The 13,839-nt window shown below is 52.1% G+C and overlaps 1 protein-coding gene across 8 annotated transcripts in view; it reads right to left on the bottom strand.

Annotated features, from left to right (window-relative positions):
- LOC139761739 (uncharacterized) overlaps positions 1 to 13,839 on the bottom strand; it is a 67,941-nt gene that overhangs the window by 23,200 nt on the left and 30,902 nt on the right. For 4 of the 8 annotated variants that reach the window (XM_071686148.1, XM_071686151.1, XM_071686149.1 and 1 more), the window contains exons 2-6: positions 4,383 to 4,550; positions 3,344 to 3,551; positions 1,922 to 2,084; positions 1,505 to 1,708; positions 382 to 552 (exon numbers count right to left, since the gene is read on the bottom strand). In XM_071686148.1, the coding sequence (XP_071542249.1) occupies positions 382 to 552; positions 1,505 to 1,708; positions 1,922 to 2,084; positions 3,344 to 3,551; positions 4,383 to 4,550 (914 nt within the window). Of the gene's footprint in view, positions 1 to 381; positions 553 to 1,450; positions 1,709 to 1,921; positions 2,085 to 3,343; positions 3,552 to 4,382; positions 4,551 to 13,839 lie in introns of all 8 variants that reach the window. The other 4 variants (XM_071686150.1, XM_071686147.1, XM_071686146.1 and 1 more) reach the window with 1 other exon arrangement.

Raw genomic sequence — 13,839 nt, forward strand, 5'->3', positions numbered from 1 at the left:
CTCAGAACATGACAGACCATGTACTCTCTCAGAACATGACAGACCATGTACTCTCTCAGAACATGATAGACCATGTACTCTCTCAGAACATGACAGATCATGTACTCTCTCAGAACATGACAGACCATGTACTCTCTCAGAACATGACAGATCATGTACTCTCTCAGAACATGACAGACCATGTACTCTCTCAGAACATGGCAGACCATGTAATCTCTCAGAACATCATGGCAGACCATGTACTCTCTCAGAACATGACAGACCATGTACTCCCTCAGAACATCATGACAGACCATGTACTCCCTCAGAACATCATGACAGACCATGTACTCTCTCAGAACATCATAAGACATCATGCCACGAATCGCTCACATTACTCACAGGGATCATGAAGACGTGACCTGGTGGGCCGGAGAGGCCATCTGTTCCTGGGATACCATCTCTCCCAGGATCACCCTTAGGTCCCAGGGGACCTGGAGGTCCCGGGGGACCAGGATAGCCTCGTAGTACTCCAGTGGGATATGATGGGCTGAAGGCAGCAGCGTCGACGTCCTGTAGAAAGAGAAAAGTTTTGCTTATTTTACAAGGATACTCATAAGGATACTCACAAGGATATTCACAAGGATACTCATAAGGTTAATCACAAAATATCTTAAAATATTGATAAGTTCTTTCCAGTCAAACGTCACTCATGTTCATCATATTCCATCATTATGATGCACAGGATGCAATCATCAACAGCTGTTTGCAAAACTGTAGTGAAAGGTTACCGTTCATACTTCCTTATAGAATCTCCGGGGCAGTACTCTTCCTTCATACTACAGTGAACCGAAGGGAGAGGTGGATGGGCGGCTGCCTTCTGCTTGACTATCCTACCTAATTCTACCACAGTTTACAGTAGATTGAGTCATCAGATAACCTCCTCATGGATCATCAAGTCCCAGGGAACTGTGCTTGTCCAGCACCATCTGCTCTTATATTCACTCAACAGGTGTATAACCAGCCTAGTCATTTTAATCACATCAGAGACAACACCTGTAGACCACTTTAGTAGTCTACAGCCATCCTGAGCCTCCCTCACAACCACACCTGTAACACAACCATCTACAGCCTCCCTCACCTACCACACTTATAACAGAATCATTGTCACCTTCGTTGACTGTGACAGTTTACAGTCATTTTGTCCTTTTTCATAGCAGCCCGTTCACACAGCCTTCTATGCAGAACCACTGGACGCTTTACAACCATCCTGACTACTCACAACCCTCGTACACTCCTACCACAGCTTACAACTAGCTTACTTACTCCAACCCTCAGGGCAACCTTAGTAAACATTCTATAACCATGCTTGAAGCATCCTTAGGTAGCGTGTGGTAGTCATCCATACCTTGTGTGCCATGCACCTGCCTACCTGCTTGCCCTGGGTGATACTGAGAGCGTCTATACTGACCAGGCCTCCTGTCCTTTGCCCTCTCCTTCCCTTCCTGCCTCGGTTGGTACTAACGGTGGTGGTGACGTTGTCCGCGACGAAGGGGTCGGACGCGTCCGTGTACGCAGTCTGGTCGTCGCCGCCGGTGACGTACGCGAGGTGTGTGGGAGAAACCAGCGGCGACTTGGGCAGTTCGACGTCACAGTCGGGCATGTAGGTGTGGCAGTGGTCGTAGGCTGCCTCGGGACCCGACACGATGTCCAGCTGCTGGATGTCTCCCTGTGGAGGAACGGAGATTTGGTGAGAATTTGGTCAAGTGAGGATATTCCCCCTAAGGCTCAGTCCTCTGTTCTTAACTCTACCTCGCAAACGTGGGAAGTGGCGAATATGTATGAAGTATTAATCTCATATAGAACATGGAAGTTCATCAAGGCATCGGTCTACAACTTGAGTATAAGGAGGGCTCGAGAAGAAATCTGAGGATCTACTCACGGCGAAGTACTTTTCCTCGAGGAGTTGTTGGCCGAGGAGGATGATGCCAGCGTTGGAGATGTGCGAGGGAGAGTCCCGAGGAAGGAGGATGTTCGAGGTGGTCTCACAGTCCACCAGTAGCGTCACGCTGTTCCCCTTCACACTCAGACCCAGCCGATGCCACCTGTCAGGGAGGGACGAGTTGAGGGCCGGATTGTGACGGTCGATCAAAGGGACACAACCTTCGACCGCACAGGGGAGGTCAGTGCAGTCTGCTGGGGCACAGGGGGTGTCTGATACGTCCCTGGGGTTCATAGTGACGTTAGTGCCGTCTACAGAGGACACAGAAAATGTCAGTGTTGTCTACAAGAGGACAGGAGATGACAGCGCCGTCTACACGTACGGGCGTCGTTGGTGACATGAAAATAAGGATTCTTTGCCAGGTCGTCCATCAGCCCGTGCATTGACCAACATCAAGAGCTGTGGTCTATATTTTGTTGCTTAGGGAATATTGGTATTGCGCCAGTTTTGAAAAACTTTGGTGAAAACAGTGTATGATTACTGGGTACCATCTCCAAAGTAATTAATAACAATGAAACTATGTATATATGTGGTCTCTATGATAAACGTATTGAAAAACAATATTTGTCATATCTATTACAATATTAAAACATATGTTTTCTGAAGTACAAATGGTAACATTCTGATTTTATCTATGATCTCAAGTTCTGCAGCAAAAGATGTGATCAAGTATTAGCATCTAAAGCCATGATCTCTTTCACCTCAACAATCATAGATCATGTTAACAGAGAGATGATGCTCAAGTTATAACCTTAGAATAGCTGCGACCACGCTCACCCTCAAGAAGTTCATCTGCAACGAAAATTAGATTCCACACCTCTATATTAGGGTTGAAAACTTATATGGACCGACTAATCAACATAGCAGGTAAAGTGCGTGAGGGAGGGAGGGAAGAGGATTATGTGTCCTGATGATGAGGCAGGTGTCGGTGCCAGAGGAAGGTGGAAACTGATTGTGAGTAAAGAGAAAACGTGAACTTTCCATCAAGACGATGGCTAAGTCTCCAGTCGTGTCGAAAGTATAAGAGATGGTGATCAGCGAGAGGCAGAAGGACGCCCACTACACGATGGCCACATGAAACTGTTGCAGACAACACTGTGGTGAGGCAGTGATGTCTTGTGGGTCTTGTGTACGCCTCTAGAGAGGATGGGGTGAGGAGGGAGACTTAGCCAACACGAGGGAGAATTCCAGCTAAGGCCATGACACAAGAGTGTCCAGCAACCAGCACATAGTGAAGAGAGAGATATGGTCGACGGCATAGCAGTAAATAGGTTGTTCCACATGGTGGTTTAACTCCGCTCCGCAAAGAGAGAGAGAGAGAGAGAGAGAGAGAGAGAGAGAGAGAGAGAGAGAGAGACTCACTTTCCGTCGTTGATAGCCGCACCGAACTCGAGGGTGGTGTTTCCATCGGGCGATCCCTTCTCGTCCTGGTAGAAGAGCTTGATGGTGTCGCCTACCTCCGCCAGGAGTTGGTCTTCGCCCGTGTCCGAGTAGAGGCCGAAGAGGACGGAGTTGGAGCCTTGCTCCGGCCTCAGCGTGGCCATTATGCTGAAGTCTTCGGGGAAACGGACTGCCAAGAAATACAGGCTGGTTATTGCCAGGAAATAATTCTCCTGTCAGTCATTCTAACAATCGCTTCCCAATTAAACAAATTAAGGAATATGTTACCAGAGGAAAATTGTAGTCTTGACTTTACGAGAAGAAAACTCCTTTGAAAGTTCTGTATTTAATCCCACGTGATATTGTTTTGATAATATATGTGCGGGAATGAGCCGCATTGGATCTTCAAGACTCTGTGCTGCCCGGATGTCAAATGTTCCAGTCAAATCCGTCAAGACAATTTTTCATGAATACTGGACACAGATGACGAGCTGCCGGCGGAGGGAAACTGAAAACATTTGGGTTAAATGTGATGATACTGGAGAACGGTGTGTGAACTTGAGTCCTGAGAGACATTCAAGAACCCGTTCTGCAGATGTTGAGAACACAAGAACACCACAGCATCAGTAAACTGTGGGAGTGGAATTCTGAGACTTTTGTCTGACACAATTGAACCGAATCATATGTATTGATTCCACACTGGCGGACGTCGCAGCATATGATCTTATCAAGACCGAAAAGTAGATTTTGCGAACTTCTTTCTACAGCGTAGGTCAGTGACCAGATGTATACTTACTAGAGAGGAGCCTGGTAACCAGATGTATACTCACTAGAGAGGAGCCTGGTAACCAGATGTATACTCACTAGAGAGGAGCCTGGTAACCAGATGTATATACTCACGAAGGAGAGGCCTGGTGACCTGTGTATACTCACGAGGGAAGAGCCTGGTACTCACGAGGGAAGAGCCTGGTACTCACGAGGGAAGAGCCTGGTACTCACGAGGGAAGAGCCTGGTACTCACGAGGGAAGAGGTTAGCGGTGGGTACGGTCAGGACAGCCTGTTCGGTGACCTTGTAAGCGACGTCCGGCTGGCCATCTTCTCCCGGTCGCTCGTCACACATCCCTCGCGTCTCGACCACGCCCAGCGGCTGTTCCGCCACGCCCACCGCCTCCAACAGGCTGCCCCCCGCTGAAACAGAAGCAGAATATCAGTGAAGATTCAGTTACAATTTTGAGTCTCACACCTTGCCCTCTGCACAACGTAAATTAGATCCGTCATACATCATACATCTTAGAACACATCATACATCAGCCACTACACCATACATCAGCCACTACATCATACATCAGCCACTACATCATACATCAGCCACTACATCATACATCTTAGAACAAAACTGACAACTCAGAAGGCATCATACAGCTTGGATTATCATGAACTTTGGAACACTGAGGAACTCTGACCACATCCTCTGCTTAACTTTATGTATGTACCTCAGGAGTCCTCATGGACTGGCCTTTGACTTCGACTCTATAGTCGTCCCGTCGTGCTCAAGTGTCGTACCGTCGTGCTAAAGAGTCGTAACGTCGTTCTCAAGTGTCGTATAGTCATGCTCAAGTGTCGTACTGACGTATTGAAGGGTCGTACCGTCAGGTTCAAGGATCGTACCGTCGTGCTCAAGAGTCGTAACGTCGTGTTCAAGGGTCGTACCGTCGTGCTCAAGTGTCGTTCCGTCGTGTTCAAGGGTCGTACAGTCATGCTCAAGTGTCGTACTGACGTGTTCAAGGGTCGTACCGTCGTGCTCAAGCTGTTACGAGACCAGTGTCGTCCATACCACTGTGTATACCATTAATAAGTAGCATGTGTCTGTCTGTTGTATTGCTTATGTGTGTATGTGGACACTCGTTTGTAGATGTAGATATATGTAGTACATGAGTCTACATTCTATTGCAAGGGACAGATGGCGCGGCTGTCTGTCTGAATGTCTGTCTATGTGGTCGAAATAAATCTGTCCAACACGGCAAAACGGGAAGCCTTTGGACCTGGTATAGATCTTGCGTGTGACTAAAGGGTACAGCCCGAACATTTCCTTCGTGCACCGCTACCAAGGAAAATAAAGATCTTTACGTATAATGACGTAAGTGTGGACGGCCCGGCACAACCCACCACAGTCATAGACCAAACAGGTCACCCACCAGAGCAGCAGAGACCGGGCAGACTAGGCGTCTGAAGACGGGGGGAAGGCCATGCAAGGGGTATGGGGCACGGGAAGAGAGGGCTTTTGTAAGGGATGAGAGTCTATGGGAGCAGGGCCGTGCAAGTGCTAGAGGGTCTGGGAAAGGGAGGTCCGTGCAAGAAATGGGTTCTTGGAGGAGAGGTGAGCTGCTTCAGGGGTAGGAGTCAGGGGAGGAGAAGGCAGTGCAGAGGAGGGGGAAGTCGTCTGGGAAGGAGTGGGTTGTCCACGGGTTAGGGGCTCGGTGAAGGGGAGGGTAGCGCAAGGGGTAACGGGTCGAGGGCCGTGCAGAGGATGGGGGTCGGGGGAGGGAAGGACCTTGCAGGGAGTTAGGGGGGTCGGAGACGGGTTGGAGTGGATGTCATACACTGGAGGAAGTGTTTTTGTGGACTACGTCCGGCTAACCGAGTGGCTAGAATGATCGAAGCTTCGAAACATGGTTCAAGGCCAGTCGACGAAGCAGTCATACATTATACTATACCTTCCGAAGCGTAATATTGTGAAGTCAGACTACAAGTTATGTGCATTACAACAAGCAAACAATGTGTATTTCATAATGAAAATAATGTCTTTTGTTATGTGTAAATGTCTGTAGCCTAGTAATGTTATCGTCTCATTTGAAGACATGGGAAAGCAATTCGAGCGTCCATCTGACACTAAGATCTCCGTGCTCTGATTTCTTGATGTTGCTAAAACGTAGAAAATGTTGGGAAACATCGCATATGAGAGAGAATTAATTTCCTCCATTAAGTCTTAAAATCGCGCCCTAAGAGTCGCAGTTGGTCGCTATGTCCTGACACAAGGCATATTCTGTTACCAACAGTACTGCCAACTCACTGTCATGGCAATTTTCATATTTCATTTTATTCTAGTTACTCTTGCTTACGCTTTATATCTTTAGAACTTTGTCGCTATTAATCTTACGGCTTCAGGATGTGACTAACAGTATAATGTGGTTGCTGTGTATTGAAGCGGGACAGTTCGTGAAGTGGTGTTGGTAGGTATGCGTGGTCCCCTCGCCAGAACAGCTGCGTTGTGACAACAAACTCCAGATGATTTTCACGACATTAAAGCTTGAAAACCGACTTTCTTTGGTTCTTTCATTCATTTTCGCCCCCTGGAACTTTTCGGGATTAATTCTTCTCATCAACTTTCGTCGAAGATGACCGGATATTTGTGTACCAGAAGATGGCTGGTGGTTTAGAGAGGTGTTGGTTGGCCCCTTGAAGGATATACGAAGAGGAGAAAACATAGAGTAAGTGCAACATCCAAATGTGAGACGTAATCATTGTTCCTTGAGACGACGGCGCAAGAAATTCTCGCACAGCTAAATATCTGACTTCTTAAAAGTCTTTTTTTCTAACTTCAAAGTTGATAAAGTTAAAAGCACAGGGCCAAGAACAGTATTATGTCTCTTACTGAGTTATGAATATATTATTATGTCTCTTACTGAGTTATGAACATATGTATATATATACATATATATATATATATATATATATATATATATATATATATATATATATATATATATATATATATATATATATATACACACACACATATATATATATATATATATATACACACACATATATATATATATATATATATATATATATATATATATATATATATATATAGAGAGAGAGAGAGAGAGAGAGAGAGAGAGAGAGAGAGAGAGAGAGAGAGAGAGAGAGAGATTTGTTGTCATACCCACATCAGTACACTTCCCACAGTGAACGCTTACGCTTCCCAGATAACCAAATGTACACAATCATCCCTGAGGAGAGGGAGGGATGTGCACACGTATCTCTTGCGTGTCTTAGTAGACGACTGGCAGAGGCTAGAGTGGAACTGCTAGAAATTCTTCTCTCCTGTATGACCTTTTCCAGAGAGCAAGAACAAAAGGAGCTAACTTGGTCAAGACCAAAGACTATTCAAACTTTTTCTGGTTCAAGACGAGACTATAGCATCAGTAGAACCCTAATAAAACCACCGGTCATTTTGCTGCATTGTTGATAAGTCTTCCATGGGAGTTCCTCATGGCAGCAGTTGTGGCCGCAAGTCTTTTCCAAAAGCTATTCAGAGGAGATGGTGGCACTGGTTACCAAGTGAGGGATGGAGGGTGTAGAAGGGAGGAGTTCAGTCAGACGACATCATACTGATGACATACAGGTATGGTGCACGTACTATAAGTCACACTGGTGTAGGTAGAGTTTGAGAGCCTTAACAAGAGTCAGAAATCGTCAGCTAGTAAGTCCACATAGTGCAATAATGTGACGCGAATACTCTTATTAGAACCCCTGTTTGGATGCCCCTCAGTAATGTGAGGCTGGCAGTAGGGAGGTGGGAGGTGGTGTGGTCCAAGCAGGAAGGAGGCGGTACGATCGACGAGGCTGCACAATAGATCAGTCTGGAGATGAGCTCTGTTTTTGTGGCTGCTGCCGCTGTCTGATGTGATCCACAGTGCCCTCACCACCACCTCCAACACCACCACCAACACTGATACCATCACCACCACAACCACCACCACCGTCTCCACCGCCACTGATACCATCACCACCATCACCACCACTGTCTCCACCGCCACTGATACCATCACCACCACAACCACCACCACCGTCTCCACCGCCACTGATACCATCACCACCACAACCACCACCACCGTCTCCACCGCCACTGATACCATCACCACCACAACCACCACCACCGTCTCCACCGCCACTGATACCATCACCACCACAACCACCACCACCGTCTCCACCGCCACTGATACCATCACCACCACAACCACCACCACCGTCTCCACCGCCACTGATACCATCACCACCACAACCACCACCACCGTCTCCACCGCCACTGATACCATCACCACCACAACCACCACCACCGTCTCCACCGCCACTGATACCATCACCACCACAACCACCACCACCGTCTCCACCGCCACTGATACCATCACCACCACAACCACCACCACCGTCTCCACCGCCACTGATACCATCACCACCACAACCACCACCACCGTCTCCACCGCCACTGATACCATCACCACCACAACCACCACCACCGTCTCCACCGCCACTGATACCATCACCACCACAACCACCACCACCGTCTCCACCGCCACTGATACCATCACCACCACAACCACCACCACCGTCTCCACCGCCACTGATACCATCACCACCACAACCACCACCACCGTCTCCACCGCCACTGATACCATCACCACCACAACCACCACCACCGTCTCCACCGCCACTGATACCATCACCACCACAACCACCACCACCGTCTCCACCGCCACTGATACCATCACCACCACAACCACCACCACCGTCTCCACCGCCACTGATACCATCACCACCACAACCACCACCACCGTCTCCACCGCCACTGATACCATCACCACCACAACCACCACCACCGTCTCCACCGCCACTGATACCATCACCACCACAACCACCACCACCGTCTCCACCGCCACTGATACCATCACCACCACAACCACCACCACCGTCTCCACCGCCACTGATACCATCACCACCACAACCACCACCACCGTCTCCACCGCCACTGATACCATCACCACCACAACCACCACCACCGTCTCCACCGCCACTGATACCATCACCACCACAACCACCACCACCGTCTCCACCGCCACTGATACCATCACCACCACAACCACCACCACCGTCTCCACCGCCACTGATACCATCACCACCACAACCACCACCACCGTCTCCACCGCCACTGATACCATCACCACCACAACCACCACCACCGTCTCCACCGCCACTGATACCATCACCACCACAACCACCACCACCGTCTCCACCGCCACTGATACCATCACCACCACAACCACCACCACCGTCTCCACCGCCACTGATACCATCACCACCACAACCACCACCACCGTCTCCACCGCCACTGATACCATCACCACCACAACCACCACCACCGTCTCCACCGCCACTGATACCATCACCACCACAACCACCACCACCGTCTCCACCGCCACTGATACCATCACCACCACAACCACCACCACCGTCTCCACCGCCACTGATACCATCACCACCACAACCACCACCACCGTCTCCACCGCCACTGATACCATCACCACCACAACCACCACCACCGTCTCCACCGCCACTGATACCATCACCACCACAACCACCACCACCGTCTCCACCGCCACTGATACCATCACCACCACAACCACCACCACCGTCTCCACCGCCACTGATACCATCACCACCACAACCACCACCACCGTCTCCACCGCCACTGATACCATCACCACCACAACCACCACCACCGTCTCCACCGCCACTGATACCATCACCACCACAACCACCACCACCGTCTCCACCGCCACTGATACCATCACCACCACAACCACCACCACCGTCTCCACCGCCACTGATACCATCACCACCACAACCACCACCACCGTCTCCACCGCCACTGATACCATCACCACCACAACCACCACCACCGTCTCCACCGCCACTGATACCATCACCACCACAACCACCACCACCGTCTCCACCGCCACTGATACCATCACCACCACAACCACCACCACCGTCTCCACCGCCACTGATACCATCACCACCACAACCACCACCACCGTCTCCACCGCCACTGATACCATCACCACCACAACCACCACCACCGTCTCCACCGCCACTGATACCATCACCACCACAACCACCACCACCGTCTCCACCGCCACTGATACCATCACCACCACAACCACCACCACCGTCTCCACCGCCACTGATACCATCACCACCACAACCACCACCACCGTCTCCACCGCCACTGATACCATCACCACCACAACCACCACCACCGTCTCCACCGCCACTGATACCATCACCACCACAACCACCACCACCGTCTCCACCGCCACTGATACCATCACCACCACAACCACCACCACCGTCTCCACCGCCACTGATACCATCACCACCACAACCACCACCACCGTCTCCACCGCCACTGATACCATCACCACCACAACCACCACCACCGTCTCCACCGCCACTGATACCATCACCACCACAACCACCACCACCGTCTCCACCGCCACTGATACCATCACCACCACAACCACCACCACCGTCTCCACCGCCACTGATACCATCACCACCACAACCACCACCACCGTCTCCACCGCCACTGATACCATCACCACCACAACCACCACCACCGTCTCCACCGCCACTGATACCATCACCACCACAACCACCACCACCGTCTCCACCGCCACTGATACCATCACCACCACAACCACCACCACCGTCTCCACCGCCACTGATACCATCACCACCACAACCACCACCACCGTCTCCACCGCCACTGATACCATCACCACCACAACCACCACCACCGTCTCCACCGCCACTGATACCATCACCACCACAACCACCACCACCGTCTCCACCGCCACTGATACCATCACCACCACAACCACCACCACCGTCTCCACCGCCACTGATACCATCACCACCACAACCACCACCACCGTCTCCACCGCCACTGATACCATCACCACCACAACCACCACCACCGTCTCCACCGCCACTGATACCATCACCACCACAACCACCACCACCGTCTCCACCGCCACTGATACCATCACCACCACAACCACCACCACCGTCTCCACCGCCACTGATACCATCACCACCACAACCACCACCACCGTCTCCACCGCCACTGATACCATCACCACCACAACCACCACCACCGTCTCCACCGCCACTGATACCATCACCACCACAACCACCACCACCGTCTCCACCGCCACTGATACCATCACCACCACAACCACCACCACCGTCTCCACCGCCACTGATACCATCACCACCACAACCACCACCACCGTCTCCACCGCCACTGATACCATCACCACCACAACCACCACCACCGTCTCCACCGCCACTGATACCATCACCACCACAACCACCACCACCGTCTCCACCGCCACTGATACCATCACCACCACAACCACCACCACCGTCTCCACCGCCACTGATACCATCACCACCACAACCACCACCACCGTCTCCACCGCCACTGATACCATCACCACCACAACCACCACCACCGTCTCCACCGCCACTGATACCATCACCACCACAACCACCACCACCGTCTCCACCGCCACTGATACCATCACCACCACAACCACCACCACCGTCTCCACCGCCACTGATACCATCACCACCACAACCACCACCACCGTCTCCACCGCCACTGATACCATCACCACCACAACCACCACCACCGTCTCCACCGCCACTGATACCATCACCACCACAACCACCACCACCGTCTCCACCGCCACTGATACCATCACCACCACAACCACCACCACCGTCTCCACCGCCACTGATACCATCACCACCACAACCACCACCACCGTCTCCACCGCCACTGATACCATCACCACCACAACCACCACCACCGTCTCCACCGCCACTGATACCATCACCACCACAACCACCACCACCGTCTCCACCGCCACTGATACCATCACCACCACAACCACCACCACCGTCTCCACCGCCACTGATACCATCACCACCACAACCACCACCACCGTCTCCACCGCCACTGATACCATCACCACCACAACCACCACCACCGTCTCCACCGCCACTGATACCATCACCACCACAACCACCACCACCGTCTCCACCGCCACTGATACCATCACCACCACAACCACCACCACCGTCTCCACCGCCACTGATACCATCACCACCACAACCACCACCACCGTCTCCACCGCCACTGATACCATCACCACCACAACCACCACCACCGTCTCCACCGCCACTGATACCATCACCACCACAACCACCACCACCGTCTCCACCGCCACTGATACCATCACCACCACAACCACCACCACCGTCTCCACCGCCACTGATACCATCACCACCACAACCACCACCACCGTCTCCACCGCCACTGATACCATCACCACCACAACCACCACCACCGTCTCCACCGCCACTGATACCATCACCACCACAACCACCACCACCGTCTCCACCGCCACTGATACCATCACCACCACAACCACCACCACCGTCTCCACCGCCACTGATACCATCACCACCACAACCACCACCACCGTCTCCACCGCCACTGATACCATCACCACCACAACCACCACCACCGTCTCCACCGCCACTGATACCATCACCACCACAACCACCACCACCGTCTCCACCGCCACTGATACCATCACCACCACAACCACCACCACCGTCTCCACCGCCACTGATACCATCACCACCACAACCACCACCACCGTCTCCACCGCCACTGATACCATCACCACCACAACCACCACCACCGTCTCCACCGCCACTGATACCATCACCACCACAACCACCACCACCGTCTCCACCGCCACTGATACCATCACCACCACAACCACCACCACCGTCTCCACCGCCACTGATACCATCACCACCACAACCACCACCACCGTCTCCACCGCCACTGATACCATCACCACCACAACCACCACCACCGTCTCCACCGCCACTGATACCATCACCACCACAACCACCACCACCGTCTCCACCGCCACTGATACCATCACCACCACAACCACCACCACCGTCTCCACCGCCACTGATACCATCACCACCACAACCACCACCACCGTCTCCACCGCCACTGATACCATCACCACCACAACCACCACCACCGTCTCCACCGCCACTGATACCATCACCACCACAACCACCACCACCGTCTCCACCGCCACTGATACCATCACCACCACAACCACCACCACCGTCTCCACCGCCACTGATACCATCACCACCACAACCACCACCACCGTCTCCACCGCCACTGATACCATCACCACCACAACCACCACCACCGTCTCCACCGCCACTGATACCATCACCACCACAACCACCACCACCGTCTCCACCGCCACTGATACCATCACCACCACAACCACCACCACCGTCTCCACCGCCACTGATACCATCACCACCACAACCACCACCACCGTCTCCACCGCCACTGATACCATCACCACCACAACCACCACCACCGTCTCCACCGCCACTGATACCATCACCACCACAACCACCACCACCGTCTCCACCGCCACTGATACCATCACCACCACAACCACCACCACCGTCTCCACCGCCACTGATACCATCACCACCACAACCACCA

Source organism: Panulirus ornatus, chromosome 41 (assembly GCF_036320965.1).
Source record: "Panulirus ornatus isolate Po-2019 chromosome 41, ASM3632096v1, whole genome shotgun sequence".
NCBI classification, from domain to species: domain Eukaryota; kingdom Metazoa; phylum Arthropoda; class Malacostraca; order Decapoda; family Palinuridae; genus Panulirus; species Panulirus ornatus.